Source organism: Falco punctatus, assembly GCF_963210335.1.
Source record: "Falco punctatus genome assembly, chromosome: 8".
In the NCBI taxonomy this organism is placed as follows: Eukaryota; Metazoa; Chordata; class Aves; order Falconiformes; family Falconidae; genus Falco; species Falco punctatus.
The window spans coordinates 61,980,580-61,997,058 of NC_137588.1; the positions used below are offsets into that span (position 1 = coordinate 61,980,580).

At 52.3% G+C, this 16,479-nt stretch overlaps 1 protein-coding gene across 4 annotated transcripts in view; it reads right to left on the reverse strand.

Moving 5' to 3' along the window:
- Positions 1–662: 662 nt before the first annotated feature.
- JADE2 (jade family PHD finger 2) overlaps positions 663–16,479 on the reverse strand; it is an 84,114-nt gene continuing 68,297 nt past the window's right edge. For 3 of the 4 annotated variants that reach the window (XM_080400433.1, XM_080400432.1, XM_080400434.1), the window contains exons 10-12: positions 12,398–12,515; positions 7,747–7,875; positions 663–5,294 (exon numbers count right to left, since the gene is read on the reverse strand). In XM_080400433.1, coding sequence (XP_080256559.1) covers positions 4,438–5,294; positions 7,747–7,875; positions 12,398–12,515 — 1,104 coding nt within the window. In that variant the 3' untranslated portion in view covers positions 663–4,437. The remainder of the gene's footprint in view (positions 5,295–7,746; positions 7,876–12,397; positions 12,516–16,479) is intronic. The other variant, XM_080400435.1, reaches the window with a different exon arrangement.

Genomic DNA, 16,479 nt, shown 5'->3' on the forward strand with positions numbered 1-16,479 from the left:
GCACCCAGCCCCAGCACCCAGCTCCAGCGTTTGCTGGAACAAGGGAAGACCCCTGCCCATGGCTGCCCAGCACAAGCGGGAGCGGTGGATCCCCTCAAGCGACAGGTTTGTACAAGCAGCATCTGACCACCAGGTAATTGTGACACTTTTTTGGATTTCACAGCTCGCTTTTGCCCCCGTGAACAGCAAATTAACAGCATATTCCCCCCTCCCCCCGCCTGTTACACCGGCTCCTGGTGCAAGAGGCTGCTCCTCCCAACCTCCCAGCTCGTAATCAGGCTCTTCCTCTGTGATTTGCTCCAAGTCTGTAAAATAAGACTTAAATCTCCACGAGAAATGGTGGTTGCCTTGAATTACAGAAACTTTCAGGCACAGGGGACTTTGTGAGCACCTTCTGGCTTGGGCTCTCCCCTCCACCTGTGACAAACATCCCCAGCTCTGCTCACCCAGGGCTCGCCGAGCTCTGGCAATGGAAACGTAGATGGCAGCACGGGAAATTCAGAAATTTGTTATCCACAGGCAGACAGCAGCTGCATCAGCAGGGCCAGCCCAGCTCTGCATCCCCATGCACAGCGCTACATCCCCTGGGATGCTTCAACGGGCCATCAGGTCCAAGGGTAAGTTTGCTCGGTGTGACCCTGCTCACTGCACCGACACAGAGGTACACAGAAAACACTGCTTTATTGACTGCTTTTGCCAACACATTGAGGAATGCAAAGGGGTTTTTCCATAAGCAATGGGCCATGGTCCCAATGTGTATTAAAGCATACACTGTATCTAAACAGGATGAAAATAATGGCAGACAGAGCTATTCCAAGGCAACACAAATAGCATGCATAATACAGTCTCACACAGAACGAGTTTGATAACATTATATTGCTTTAAGGATTAACTAACATGGAAAATGTACAAAAAGGAGAAATAGGTTTTTGCATTAATGAAAAATACATTTTTTCTCTACAAAGGAATTTCTAATACAAGAAAATAAATATTGCAACATAAGCCAAAAATAATTTAAAATTGCTCTTTTCAATATATTTTCAATATTTCTCTTTTGTATTAACAAATGGCACATCACGTTCTTTGAAACAAAGAAAACAGAAGGGTTTCTCCTCCTGCGACATTCATATCGTTTCCTGTAACTGATGTGAAGTGAGTCTGTTTTGTGTGTGGAATGGTGCAAACTGTGGGGGGCTTTCTTTAAAGAACAACCAAACCTCACGCCCTGCCCTGCAGCAGCATCTTCCCGCTGGCAGCTGCTCCCGCATCCCGCTCCCACCTCCGGGCCGTTCTGCACCGCGCCCTGGGGCGAGCTCCATCGGGCAGCACGGATCCAATCCCCATCAAATAGGTGCAAGCAAACAAGCAAAAAAAAAAAATTAAAATGAAGAAAAAATTTTACAAGTGGGTGTGGGGAAAATGGGTATGTGGAATTGGGGCTGTCCTTGGGAACGCCCCGCAGCCGCTGGGGCTGGGGCCGATGTTGGGGCTGTGCTCCACAATCAGAGCATGATGCTATTTGCATCCCCTTCTCAACCACTGCTGCTTCTCCAAGGAAACGGGTGCTCTTACAGTGCAAATGGCGATTCCTGCAGTTTATACATCTTAAAAGACAACACTACCTTACTAAAATAAACCCCTTTAATTTTTTTTTCTTTCTATTAATTTCAAAATACATTTACAGTAACATCAAAAATACTTTCCTTGTGCGCTTTCTCTTCTGAACGCCAGGCTGCCCTGCTCCAGGGTGGTGGCGAGGACGCCCCGGGCAGGGGATGCACCAGGGCGGCCGCAGCCATCGCGTTGTGGTCCAGCACTTGCTCAGCCCCATGGCTCACGAGGGCCCCTTTTCTCCTGTCTATCCCCCCCACCCCATTCTTCTCCCCAGGCTTGACGTGCCCCACCAGCCCCCTTGAGCTTTCCTCACCTAAACGCCGTCTCCTGACGGCAAAATCCGGTGCCTGATGTTTCGGGAGTGTTTCAGACTGTTTTATTGCCTGGTGCTGGTGGCGCCGGGTTGGTTGTTCTTTAAAGTCTCCCCCTTTTTGCTTTCCTGTACTGAGAAGACAAGTAGTGCAGAAGCTGATGAATGGAGCTGTGTACAGTGAAATTTGTGGATTGCTTTTTTATTTTTTAACCATAATTGAGTGAAGCACACGGAAGCAAGATTCATTAAAAGGCAGCATATTGATTATTGTTATGACTCTTATACTAGGATACTGTAGCTAAAGCTAGCAAGCCTGATAAGATAAACTAAGTCCTATTTACTGTATTTAACATTATCTGAACATACTGAGCCTTAATTAATGAGCAGATTTTCATTTCCAACCTCAATGGATTATGCTAATTTGTAACAAAGGTGGTTCCCGTTTTGTTGATTTTCTGGTTTTTTTCTCTTTTTTTTTTTCTTTTTTTTTTTTTCCAGCTAATAACTTGTGTAACCTTTTTTCCGTCTGAGGAAGATTTCTCCCCAGGCATGGTCAGTCTCAGCCGGGTTACTGTTGGCCTTAGCGAGGGCTGGGTGCAGGCGCTCAGCATCCGACCCGAACCCCCGCCGCTCGCCATGCCTGGGATGAGCTAGGCTGTCATCGCTTAGCTTTGCTGCAATTTTATCAATAATAAGGACTTTGGAAGGCTGATAAAGATGATCTACTCTAAAACATCAATCGAAGGAGTCTCAGAGTCTCAAAAGAAAGCTCACAGTGAAATGAGCAAAAAGCATTGGAAATCAAAACGGCAGGATGCGGTCTCGGAGCAGCAGCATCCCTCGGAGCAAGCTTGGAACCTAACGCCGCGGCAGTGTGTTATGAGTGTGTCTTTAGTCCTTTGTTGCTAAATAACTTCCGATTCTTTTCATACTGACTAGTTTCCGGTTTCTGGCTGTGCTGCTTGACTGTCAAAATATTCTTTGGCATCCACAAAATTGTTTGACTGATTGGTTTGACAATTGCAAGGGTTTTTTTGTTTAGTGATGGGTTTAACCGGTTGCAGAAGTGTCCCAGGTTTGGGTTGCTTTTTTTTTTTAGTTTTTTTTTTTAAACATTTTTTATTTTTAAAAAACAACAACAACAAAAGTTTCAGTGAATTCCTTTTTTTTTTTTTTTTTTTTTTTTTGTTCCCTGAGCTCACACTGGGGTCACTCCAATAAAACACGTAGCACGACTTAACTGTGACCTTTGAAGCCAAAACCGAAGTAATGGTGCAATTAAGTGCAAACATGGAAATTCGCCTGACTTGTAGGTAACATGGGCTTTTAAACAACATTTAAGGCTTATTGGGGACGTTTTATGCATTAAATTATTGTAATATTTATAATGTCAGCTTCTGTGAATCACCCTCCCACAACGAGTCAACAGCTTGTAACAAGGATTTAAGGAATAATCATTAAAAAAAAAAAAAAAAAGTGATGGGGAGGAATAAATTCACCATTTCCCTTGTAGCGTTTAGTAGGAAAACAAAATGGTGAAGGCAAGCGTTTCCATTTCCCCTTGGTGACAGTACGTTTGGCCTCGGGGCGAAGTGTTTCGTTGTGCAAAGGGGATTTCAAACAGTGGGACCACGGCAGCTGTTAGAGAGAAGCATGGGCAGAAAAAACTCACTCAACCTCCCGGGTTAAACCACCCCCGACTCCCCACGCTGTTTTTAAAGGATGCTTCTCTCCCCCACCCTGCCCCACATTTCCATTTTCCAGCTTGCTAACAGCTGACCAATTCACCTGAGTAAATCGCTTCAGTTTTTCTAGCAACCTCAACGGGGCCGACCCGCAGGGCAGCGACGGGGAGAAATTCTGCATCCTGGCCCCTGGACGGATCCCGACCAGACGGAAAGGTGAGGGGAAAAATAACAACCGAGGTTTGGGTTTTTTTCTTTTTTTCTAAAAATAGAAATGTAACATTGCTCTCTTCTACCCCAAGCGCTTTCCTCCAACAAGCTTTTTGTGCTTTAGTCATTATTTATTTTAGTATCATTTAATTTGCTTCCTCGTATCCGCGCACAAGGCGGGTACCTCCCCTCCCGCAGCCGGCTGCTACCGTACCCTGCGCTTGCTCCCTGCTCCGGGGGCAACCGTCCCGGGCAGAAATCTGCCCCTCGTTAAATAATGCCCATTAATTAAACTGTCATCCCTGCAGAAAGCACGGGTACCGGCACCCTCCACCCTCTCGGCACCCTCGGCATCGGTCCTGCCGGGCACCGGCTTGTGTTCCCGGGAAGTGGGATCTGGCAGGGAGCCGGGGAGGGACCACACTGTCACGGTCATTGATGTCGATGAAGCTGAAGCTGTATCTCAGGCGTATAGAGAAGAGAAAGACAACAGTGCTGAATTTCCAACTATATACACATATTAAAAATCCCCCTTCCTACAATACCAGGCAGAAATTGGACATGGCAGTTGTAACTGGGTTGAGGCCTCATCGAGCTGGCGTGGTCGGGGAGGAGTTAGGATGCCAAGATGCTCATCCTGACGATGTCCTCACCAGCTGCATCCAGCTGGCCCCGCTGCGCCCTGCCGCTGCGGGACTCCCCGTCCGAGTCGCTCATCTCTGCGTCGGAGAAGTAGCCGTCCGTCTCGGCGTCGAAACGACGCAAGGGAGCTCCGCCAGCGCCGTCGGGCTTGGGGGGCTGCAATCTCCGAGTCCCTCGGCTCTCCTTTGGTAATTTGAACCGCACGATGGTTTTGGGGCTACCTACGGAGTCAGGCACTTTGGCCGCGGGGCTGAGCTCCGGCTGAGCGCAGCGCGGCGTCTCCTCCTCCTCCTCCTTGCTGATGCAGCCCCTTGCCCCGGTGGGGGGGTGAGGCTCGCCGGCTTTCGGGACACAGCCCTTTTTGGCCGCCTTTTTTGCCTCGCCCGTCCCTTTGCGGTCAGTGGGAAGCTTCACCGCCCCTTTCTCCGACTTGCTCGGTCTGGAATCTGGAGCGAAGGGCTTGGTGGCACCATCCGACAAGCTGCTGGCGTTGTTAGTCCAGGGCTCCGAGCTCTCCGGGTGGCTCCCAGCCACGGCGGGGGGGCTGCTCCGGGGCAGCTTTTTCTTAGTGTTCGTTCTCGTTTTGCTTTTCACTTTCTTTGTGGCCTCGCTCTGCTTGAACGGGGATCGGAGGGAATGGTCCATCATGAAGCTCAGCAAGGTCTCCTCATCCTGGAGGAGCTCCTCGGAGAGGCCGGGGGTGCTGTCCTCGTGGTGGGCGTTGTTGAGGGACCACTCGCTCATCGCCATGTTCTCAGCAGTGATCTGGACTGACTGCGCCAGCCAGCTGTTGAAGAAGGTCCCATCAATGGGGAAGGACGTTGACAAGCCTGGAAAAAAGAGAAAGGGGAAGATTGCCTCAGGAGCCAGGAACAGCCATACTGCCCTCGACACCTCCACCAACTTCACCAGAACTCCCCAGCACCGGAGAAATACTCAAAAGGTCAAATGTAACCACATCAGGAAACAGAGGGGGGTTTGCTCCAGCACTAATGCTGAATTTGGAGTTCACAGAGGTCACAACACAACTAGGGTGGTCCCCCACATCCAACACTCCACAAACCTCCCCAAATCTGAACGGGGCATCCTTCTGCAGTGAAGATGCCAAGGCTCAACCCATGCCGAGGTTGAAAATGCATTCCCATGCAAAGGCAGCAGGCAAACGGTTCGGGTGTAAGCCTACAAATGTGGTGACCGCTACCAGAGCGGGACTTGGACCCAGGTAACGGGTTCCCCGGGGAGCAGCTGCCGTGGGCCACCACCGAGCCAGGTGGCAGTGGGGTGATGGGACTGGGGCCAAGCCTGCATGCGAAGGCAGGGAGGGGGGGAGGCAGCTCTGAAAACATCTCCTAATACCGGAGAGGTGTGAAAAGGGAGGAAGAGGAGCAGAGATGACGGGCTGGAATGGGAAAAGCTGGAAAACTTCCTAAGAATTATCTCTGAGAGCAAGAGTGAGCATGGTGGGCTGGGCTGGGTCTAACTAGCCACTGAGAAGGCGCACACTCGCACAAGCACACGCGGTTTTAATCCCCATAACAGCAACCCACAGGTTCAACATTAGAGCTTGTTTTATGGATGAAGGAAAGATTAGGTTTGGTTTTTTATTTCAGGTAAGAGCTTTCCTTTTAAAGCGGTCAGTCTAGCAACAGAAGAGGGAAAGAGCAGCAGCACAGGCACGGTGACTCACACCTGCAATGTTTGCCAGCCTCGCTGACAGCTTTGCATCACCCTCCCCCGTGAGGAGTGATATGGGAGGTGACCCTGCACCCCCACGCTGTGTGGATGAGTGACCACAGCAGGGGTGACAAACAGAACACCCTGCGCAATGCCAGGGCTGCTCAAGGCAGCACTGGGGAGGTTGGTCAGGTCAGATGCCCCCTCGAAGGTGACACTGTCAAGGTGGCAGTACTGCACCTTCTGGCAGGTCACCATGGTCCTTTTGCAGAAGACAGCCCCTGCCCTGGCACCAGCCCAGTGCCGGGGAGGGGAAGCAGGAGCAGGGATAAGCTCAGGGCACCGCGTGGTACCCAGGTGCCAAACAGCCCAAGGTCTCGCTGGCAAGGGCGCTGCCAGGCTCACCTTCCCCCAGCCCTCCTCAGGTGGCTGCAGCCCCAAGCGATGCTTCAAGCCCTGAACAAAACACAGGTTACAAAACCCTGGCAAAGCTTTGGGTCGGCTGCCTGGTTTCCCAGGCTCGCAGCAGTGCTGCCTGTCTCGGAGATACCCCAGCCCTCCATCATTTGATGGAATCTGTCCCAGAAAATCCAAAGTCCCTTTAGCAGAGAACAGCGCAGAGACAGGATGAGCACAAAAGCCCTGTTTCCAAAGGGGCTCCTGCTTAAGCCCAACGGCTTTGAGATGAACAGAAAGCAGCAGAGTCAGGGCAGGCAACGGGCAAAGCAGAGCAAGGCAGGGTGGCCCAGACCTCCCACAGAAATTCTCTGTACCCCCGGCAGGGTTTTATAGCACCCTCAGGCTGTCCAAGAGCCCCACGGGACCCACAGGGCAGCTGAGCGTGTGTGGGCTCATCACGTCCTGCCCAGCATGCTGGCAGAGGTGACAGTGCTGGAGGAAGACAAACAAAAACCCAATTACGTCCCAAAAACATACACAGCTGTCAAAGATCTTGTCAAAAAAGATCTTTTTGTTCTGTTTTTTCCCTTCCCTCCCAGTGCTGTGGGCTGCTGAGCAGTGGTAGGTTGCAGCTGATGGAGAAGAGCCAGAGGTGGGTGAAGCATCCCCACAGCCAGGCTGCATCTCCTCACCCCCCGAACAAATTCAAGAGACCGGCCACGCTTTGTGCCTGCCCCCGGGGGCTCCCGGACCGCTGGCACCACCAGCATGACCACACAGCCCCGAACACTATATGCCATGGAAATGCACAGCCCATGTGCTGTACCGGCCATCAGCACACAGCGCAGAAGATACGGGAGGTCAGCCCTACTGCAGGTGGGTAAGTCTGATTTTATCACCGGAATGTGAAATCACGCTTCAGCAGCACATCACAGGTTTTGTAACACATTCTCCCAATCCGGGCACAAGCCCTGGGGGCTGGGGAGGGGATTTTACACCCCCTGCCCTGCTGGGGACCATGTCTCTGATGTGGTCTCTCCCACAGGACCCTGGTAATTCAGGCTGATGCCTGCAAAGGAGAAGGAAGAGGCTCCCACGGGTGTAACTAACTCCACCGTGTATGTGCAGGAGGGATCAGGGCTGGGACTCCCCAAAACAGGGAGCCTCCAGCAGCACGGGTCAGCTCTGCGCCCATAAAATCAGACTTACCCAGTTGTCCCAATACAGTTTCGTTGACTGATTTCCTTTTCTCTTTCTTCTCAGGACTACTTTTTCTACCATCTCTTCCTTTCCTTCTCGGGTCACTTTTCTTACCCTTTGTCTTCTTCCCAGTTTGTTCTGGCATTTTTTAGAAAAAAAGGAAAACTCTGTGTGAGACGAGGCATCAGGGATGCTGTGGTGAGCAAGTTCCCCTGGGACACACCCGTGGACTGGGGACCGGGACCAAACCTGCTAACAGCTCCAAGCCAAAGGGAAAACAGCGGCCGCTTTTTGGCCAGTTGTGGGCTAAGATCTCTGTACGTTAAGAAAATCTGAATCCTGTAGGTTATATAAAAAAGAGGTTTGGGCCTCGGACACGAACATGGCGTGGCTGCAGGAGCAGTCCCGCTGGAGGCAGGGGACTCGCTGGAGACTCTCAGCCACCGACGTGTCCTCCTGGACCAGGGCTCTGGGGCAAGGACCTATGGGAGCAACCCCGAACCGCTTGGGCACTTCCAGGAGACATAGGGACCACCAAACCCAGTGATGTGTCACCCGTCACCGACACGAGCATCTCCCGGAGGGATTCAGCTGCAAAGCCAGTCTGACAGCAATGGCACTGGCAGCGTTTTAAAACAGACCTTGATTTGCTTAAACCTTTCGGCCACAGTAACTGCTCGCATCCATACAGTGGGGGGGTGAAAAAAACCACCCAAAGCTATAAAACTTAAGCAGCGTGTTGAACATAAGAAAATGGAGTAGGAAAGAAGAGCGGCACTGCCTATGGAAAGCCAGGGATATAACTCTTAGCTATGTAGACATCCAGCTAAAAATCAATATATCCTAAATGGCTTTGAACTTGTACTGGATTTATTCCCCTTGGGTAAACAGGACAAACACCCTGTAAAAGTATGACTTACATTGCTAAGCAAAGTACTTTAACAGTTTTTACTTACTCCATTAGGTCATTCTCCCACAGAAGTCCATGCTCGATCTCCTATTAATTTTCAGAGGGGGAAGGATACTGCCCTTAAACCCCAGTGTGGGTGGTTGATGGAAGTGGAGATGAGAGATGCAGTTTTTCAGTCTGGCCCATAGGTTGAACCTGCACAAGCTGTGCAGCTATCAGAGCGATGATTTGAAGAAATAAATCAGTTTGTTGTGTCGGCCAGCAGCAGACCTGCAAACTGCCACAGCAGAGAGGCCGTGGACTGGAGGGGTCAGAGGGAGCAACCTCTGCTCTCCCCTGGCTGTGGCAGTGGAAATGTACTGGGTGAGCGGGGCAGGGAATTCACATTGCACCTGCCTGAGTCTGGATTAACAGAGGATTTATAGCCCTGGGGTTGCCCAGCCAGGAACCCCTCCTGACCAAAGGACTCATTGAAAAAAACAAAAGCAAAAGCAAAATTGGTATTTGCTACGTTCCTGCCAAATAACTGGAGAAAGGCAGACACATTTTTCACTTCGCTTACAAAATAAAAATCTAACTTTGTTTAGACAGCACAATGGGGCTAAAGAGAAACCCGAGCAGTACTTTTTGAAGAGGAACCTGTCAAAATAGTAGCTGTGTTTCAAAGCCAGACAGTGTTTACTTTCCACTCCATGCAAGAAAAATACAGGGGAGAGAGGTGGGTTCATTTTACATGGGCAGTTCTCACTAATTTTATTAAAAATCTCCTGCTTAAATGATCATTTGTCAGCAGGAAAAATAAATCCCTCCAGTTCTGAGTTTTATGTGGGAGCCACTCCAAAAAAATGGTGCCAAACCCATCTTTGAAATAACCCCAACAGATTTCAGTCCATGACTACCGTAACAGCAGTTAAAAACTGGCCCCATCCAGGCAAAATACTGGACTTGGTCCTTAATCCAAGAAACTCCAGGAATGCAGAGCAGCCCGGCTGGGAGCTGTGCAGAGAGGGTGCTACAGGAACCGCCCCCCCACTTTCAAACCAGCCAGCACTCTATAATGACGGGAAAGGCAGCAGGGAGCTGGGTGCTGAGTATCTTTAGCTCTAAGCATCATCAGTTGGCAGGGAGGAGGCTTAGCAAACGTGTGGGTGTTGGGAGCACTTGGGAGCATCGGGGTCTGTAACGGTGTGGTCGGGGTGGGACCAGGATGACAGCTAGGGGCTGAAGCAGAAAATAAACACACCACTGCTTTCCACGGCACTGCCACGCACAGGCACGGCTGAGAAAGCTGGAGCCTGAGCCCTCCTCTGACCCCGCTTACCCCAGCCGCCCCCCTGGGCAGTGCTGCCGGTGGCCCCAGCGCCGGCACTTGCCGTCGGGTAGCACTGGGAGCTCAGCGTCAGGACCATGTGCTGCACCGGGGAGCACGTACGTACTGATGCTGTGCTCTTGCCTGCGCTATGGCTGTCACAGCTAACCTGAACACCCTCTCTCCCCACGTTTGGGATCGCAACTTATGGCCTGATGCTACATCCCGGCAAGGGAACTCCTCCCGAGCTCGGGAGACCCTGTGCACCGATGCTGAAAGGCACTCGGGTCCCTAAAGTGCCCTGGCACTGGAAGGACCCAGATGATCAAACCACCTGGAGATCCCAGGATCACATTCCCACAGCCGGTCCCTTTCCCTGGCAGCAGCAACCTGTGGGAGCCAGGTCCCAGCGGCAGCAGCCGCTGCTTACGCTCAATCAAAAAGCCCGTCCTGGGAGAGATGACCAGCTCAGCTCCATCGGTTCAGAGCAGAAAACAAACCGGCAAACGCCAGCCGTCTGGGGCAGGAGTGAAGAACTTTGCACCAAAACGTATGAATCCCCCCCCAGCCTGCACAGCAACTGCCACCTGGGCTGCCCTGTCACCGCGGCTGCCCTGGTCGCTCACCTCCAGGCGGAACCAACAGCAGGTACGGGCGGTCAGGGCAGCCACGCTCCCCCTGCCCCCAGCACACCCACAGCGTTTCCAGGAAGGGCGATTGCACCGCGCCGAGCCGGCGGTGCAGACGGCCCCGAAACGTGCCTGGCAGAGCCCCCCACACAGCTCCTCGCCAGTCAGCACCCCACCCCACCAGAGGGTCCCAGCTCACCCCTCCCAGCCCACCGCGGGAGGAGCTGCCGGCTCCCACCCCATCGCTGCGTTAGAGGGTCGGGCACGCACTGGAGCTGGGGCTCCCCAGGGTGTTTTGGGGAACGCAGGTCCCCAAGGGCATTTCCACCCGTCTAACAGCCTGTCTGCAATGGAGTGAGCTCAGCAAGCCTTCCCGGCAAAATACCCTGTGCCCCCCAGGAGCTCCAAACGCTACACTGGGTTCGCCCAGCTGAACTGGAGCGTCACAAGGCTCCCTGGATCCCCGCAAACCCACAGAGCCCAGCAGCAACAGCGCACGGCAGCTGCCTTCAGGATCCGAGTTTCTTGTTCATCTTTTATCCACCTGCTATTCCCGAGCTGGACCTGCTGCCCCCCCACCCCCCCACTGCTGGGAGCACCAGCCAGCACGAATTCCCCGGGTGCCAGGGAATGGCTCTTGGGATACGCGACGTGGGGTCTCTGGCTGGGGGGAACAGCTGGGAACACCATTCTGTGTGTGTCCGGGCTGGTGACCCCCATCACTGGTTCAGCGAGGACATACGGAGCAGCACACAGTGTCACTAATCTGTGTCACAGGGAGCAAGGACCCACCTCTCCCCAGAGCACACCCTGGGGTCCCGGCCACCCCTGCCCACGCTGCCGCCTGCCTCTGGCCATCGAGAGGAATTTGCACAGGCTCCAGGTCACAAACATCTCAACGTACACATTTCTCAGCCTCCAAAACTTCAGTCAAAGGAAACCTTTGTCTAGGAAAGCTCAGCCCAGACGGTTTCTGAGGAAACCTCAACTGTGTGATGGCTTCAAACACAACTCCAGAGCCACAAACACAACAACCATTGGAAAATCCTGCCAAAGCACCAGATGCTGCTGCTGGAAAAACAGTTCTGCAGCCATGGGGTTTGCTCTGCCCTGTCACCAAAGGGAAAGGAAGAGGGAGGAGGAGCTGTGGGCTCCGGCACCACGTGTGCAAAAGGAAAAAAAAAAAAAAGGACAGAAGGAAAGCAACTTTATTTCAGCTCCTTGATAAAAGTTGCCAGAGGCTTTGCATGCAGTAGAGTGATGTTCTCCACTAACAAGTATCCGGAGCTGAAAACTGCAGCTGACCAGAGCAAAAGGAGCTTGTCTCTAGCAGTAACAGACATCCCACCAACAGCTTAACCTTGGGTTCTTCCAAAGTGGGGGCTGCTGCCCCGTGCCAGGGAGCCAGCTGCTGCGGATCAGCCCCAGCCTCAGCAGCCCTGTGCCCAGGACTTGCCATCTCCCCCCAAACAGCTCCATCTCCGGGAAATTTGCCAAAACACTGCCTTAGCATCACCACCTAACCAAACGCTGGGTCCTTCCAAGTGATTCCCAGGGAGGGGAGGATCGAGAGGGATCTGTGGGAACAAGGAGCTCCGACACTCTGCTCACCCAGGGTATGGCTTTATCGTGTGCTTCTGAACGAAACTGGAGATGGGCAAAGAGTCGACATACGAACTGTGCTTAAATAACAGCGCAGGGGGGACAGCTCTGGTTTCCCGGGGTGGGGATCTGAGGCTCGGGCACCAGTTTTGGGCTTCAGGATGGCAGGGACGGCATCTGTGAGAACAAGCTCTGGTAAGTGGTACTGACCTGGGTAAAGGTCTTTCTCAATAAGCTTCATCTGGAGATGGAAGATCTGCTCCTGCAGTTTACAAATGGTGTGTTTCATTTTCTCCCGTCTCGTCACCATGTAACAGAGATTTCTAACCTACAGAAACACAAGAAACAGCATCTGGTTTAGGCAGGGTCAAAGCAGGTCTCCTCACGCTGCGTCACTGCTTCTGCCGCCCAGGGAAATCCCTGCTTCCCCGGATTCAGTCCTCTTCATCTCACCATCATCTGTGCCACACCAAAACTCCTACCAGGGCTCTTTAGATGCGCCAGGACTAGAGATGGGGGTTCTTGAGCCAAACTGCGTAACATGTATCTGGGAAAAACCGTGCAGTGCATAATTCAAAGCCTGAATCTCACTGTTCTGGCTCTGACAGCCAGGACCCATGGGGGGTAAGGAAGGCTGGCCGGCTTCTCCAGCCCGTGCACTGGTCATGCAGATGCTGTAAGGAATCTCAGGATCTCCAGAGATGTGGCTTCACTCACCCCAGCAGCACATCTCTCTTGTAGCACCAAGTGCCCCTGCCAAGCCCTGCAGACCTGGGTCCCAGGGGCACCCACCCCAAAGCAGAGCAGCTGCCCTGGAGACCCCAGCCAAGGCTCCACCAGCCTCTGCCCTGGCACGAGGGACAGCTCAGCTACCAGTGCTTCCAGTGCCTGGGGCAGCAGCGAGCTGGGATGTTGTGCCCAGGGGGCTGGGGCAGCCCCAGGTCCAAAGCTCTGCACACGCAGGGGTCCACATAGGATGCTACAGGTAGCAGAGTCTCTCTCTCTCTCTCCTGTCTTCCTCTGAACACAAAAATTAAGCAAGTTGATCTTCACCTTCTCCCATCCAAGACTGGAGTGCACAGGCAGGGTTTGCCCTCTGGCATCAGTGCCTTCCGGGGCACAAAGTCAGCCCCAGTAACACAGCACACAGGGAGTCAAACGGGGCCGAGCGTGCTGCTAATCTGCTCTGATTATTCAGGATTAACTTTCAGTACTTGTTGCAGCACATCCTTTAACTCTGCTGTTGACACACATCGGCACACAATGTGACCAGGACCCATAAAATGGGAACAGAGCCAGGAGAAACAGGTAAATTATTTTGTAATCTTACCCAGGTACAGCAATGGTGTTGATGCACGGGCTGTTTTAATCTCCTGTTAATTTTCACAGATCTAATGAAGAAGTTAATGTCTCTAAAGGACTTGTTCCCATCTCAGAAGGGAAGGTGCTGTAGAAGGAGCATTGTAAGTTATGCAAAAGCCCAGCAGACGCACAGAGCCCCCAGCATCTGAGCATCATGCTGAGCCCCCAGCCCAGCAGCTGCATCACACACGTGCCCTGTTCACACCTGCCATGGAAGCCTGCACAAAAAAATGCCAAACACTAAGCAGTACCTTGGTGCCCTGGATCAATGCACCAGTTCTCATCCACAAATTGCTCCTTCTGCAGGCAGGGAGAGACCCTCTTCCCACAGAGCCCTGATGCGACGTGCAGGGAAGGGGCACAGAGATGCCCGTATGAGGCTGCCTGTCTCCTGAACTAGAGCCTCACAAAACTGCCTGTTGGACTAAAGCAAATTCTAGGACAGAACATGGAAAAATACAGCAAAATATCGAGGTGGTGCTGGCCCAGGTCCGCAGCTGGTGCAGCCCCCCTGCCCCAGACCTAGCCCCTCTGTACGGTTACTCACACTTGCTCCACATCTACCTGCAGATCACTGGTGCATTTTGTCCCAGTTCAAGAAATTTTATTAACCAGGCGGGAAGCCCTAAATGCAAACAGCAAAGGACAAGACAGAAATCCTGGCGTGAGCTAGCACAGCAGCGGTTAAACCTCGCTCATCACAGGGGGTTGCTGATAAACACCCCCAGCAGACCAAGATGACAGGGCTACCGTGTGACACCCGCTGGCATCGGCCTTGTGACGCATTTCAGTGCCGTGCTTTTTGCCAGCCCCGTGTAAGGGTGGCTGGAGAGCCAGGCTCTGTCACCATGGCTGCAGTGGGGACTGAGGCTCCTGGAGGGAACGGAGGGTTTCAGCTGTGAAACAGAAAACGCTATTGGCAGCGAACAGGGTTTGACAGCGTTTACTCAGCTTCCTGATGCTCTAAAGAGCAAACCCGCCTGTGATAAGGTAAGGAGGAGGTGGCCTGAACGGAGGCACGGGCAGTAACTGGAAGGGTACGTCCACACTTGCTCCTATGTCTCCGATTCCTCCCCCTCCTCATCCTCCAACCCCTCTCTGCAGAGGGAGCTGGGGCATTTCCAGGCTTGGGGGACTGTCCCTGTGGGGTCGGGAGCCTCTGTGCCTCCCACAGGGACAGAGCAAGCCAGGACACTGTCCCTCACTTACCTGACGCCTGCCACCACAGGCTGGGAAGGCAGCAGGATGACTGTGGCCATCCCCTGACGGCACTGGTCTTACCTAAGGACAATTTGGAAACACGAATACAGAAGAAAAGGCTGCCTTTTTTATTGTTGAATCCCCCAGCTGTAAATACAAAGCAGCAAGCTATATGCTGCATATTTTACTATGTTCTCTTTTTTGTGTTCTGGATTGGAGAAAACATCAAACTGAAATTTCTTTATGAGGAAAACAACTGCCTCTGGCAACCTGCATCTCAAAGTGTTTGGCGGTCTCTCTTCTCTATGATTTGATATTCCTGGAAGAAAACATTGCTTGTGCTCTGCTTAGAGACTGCTGGTATTTACACACACTTACATGGCTAAACACCAGCTAGCGCTGCTTCCCCAAGCCAAGCTTAGATGCTGGTATGAAAGCCTGGAAACTACAGCTTTTTGTTAGAGCTAATTTAAACAACCAGTCATTGGAAAATGCTTTTAAAAAAAAAACAAAAAACAAAAAGAAACAACAACTACCAAAAAAACAAAAATGAAAAGAGGGTTAAAAACAGTCAGAAAGAAAACAGGGGGATCGTATTAGGATTCCTGGGCAATACCTTTAATTTGCTGACACCGTGAAGTGTAGAAATGACAGTGGTTAAGAGAGGGCAGAGGGAAAGGCCATCACCCTGGCTGTCCCCACATCACCTGCCTTGCTGTTTTTGCCTCCCCAGCTCTTGGATCCAGATACCAGTATCAGCCCTGAAATCACAACCAATCCTGACAGATTAATTGCTGAAAACACTAAAATCAAATGTGATGCTCCACCGACACCCTCTGAAAGCCATCACTCCTGGCTGCTCTTCTCCAGCCCCTGTCTGGTGTGATGCCTCACCGCCTGCCAGCAAAACGGGGCAGCTGTGAGCGGCGCTGACGGACAGGATCAGATACCTGGGATGCACTGGCAGCAATCGGATTTAGACCCGTATCACCCATCTGAGCACCGGACTTTGATCCAGCCAGTGTTTATTGTTCCTCCTCTTGGAAGCAGAGCAAACAAACAGCTCTTCCAGGGCCAGGCAGTGAAACCTGGCAGGGAGTTGCTAAGCAGAGGCTGAACTCTGATGGGGAATGACCCCACGAAGCCTGGAGGCAGCTCTGGAAAATGCAAAATCTGGTAAAACATGTAGTTTTGACACAAAGATATCAGAGAGAAGCTGCCGTGCCGTTGTCTTTGAATTAGGCAGTTCCTGGAGCAAAGCACTGTACCCGGAGACGCACAGTGGTTCACTGCAGCCGGGAGAAGTCAAGCTGGGAGCAAGTGGAAGCAGAGTGAGGCAGCCTGGTTTAGATTTACAATATAGAGAAGCAGATGAAGGAACGAAGTGAGATGAACTTGACGCCCTCGGATCCGGCAGCTGCAGCCTGTTGCCTGCAGCTTGGTACTGGAGACCCGTTAACGGCGGCACCAGCCCAGGCCAGGGGCAGAGATGGAAACATGGCGCAGGAAAGGCAGGGGCCAAGGGGGGACAGACTGGCAGAGCGACGGCAATGATGTACGCAGGGATGAAGGTTGCTACGGCCACAGAACGGAGACCAGTGGTTTGAGATCTGACTGCTTTTACACAGGAGAAGGCTCTCAGGCTCCGAGACCCACCGGGAGAAGTGGGTGCAGCAAGGGACCAGTGAGCTGGTCCACAGACACGACCAGAGCGCTCACCCGCACCACCT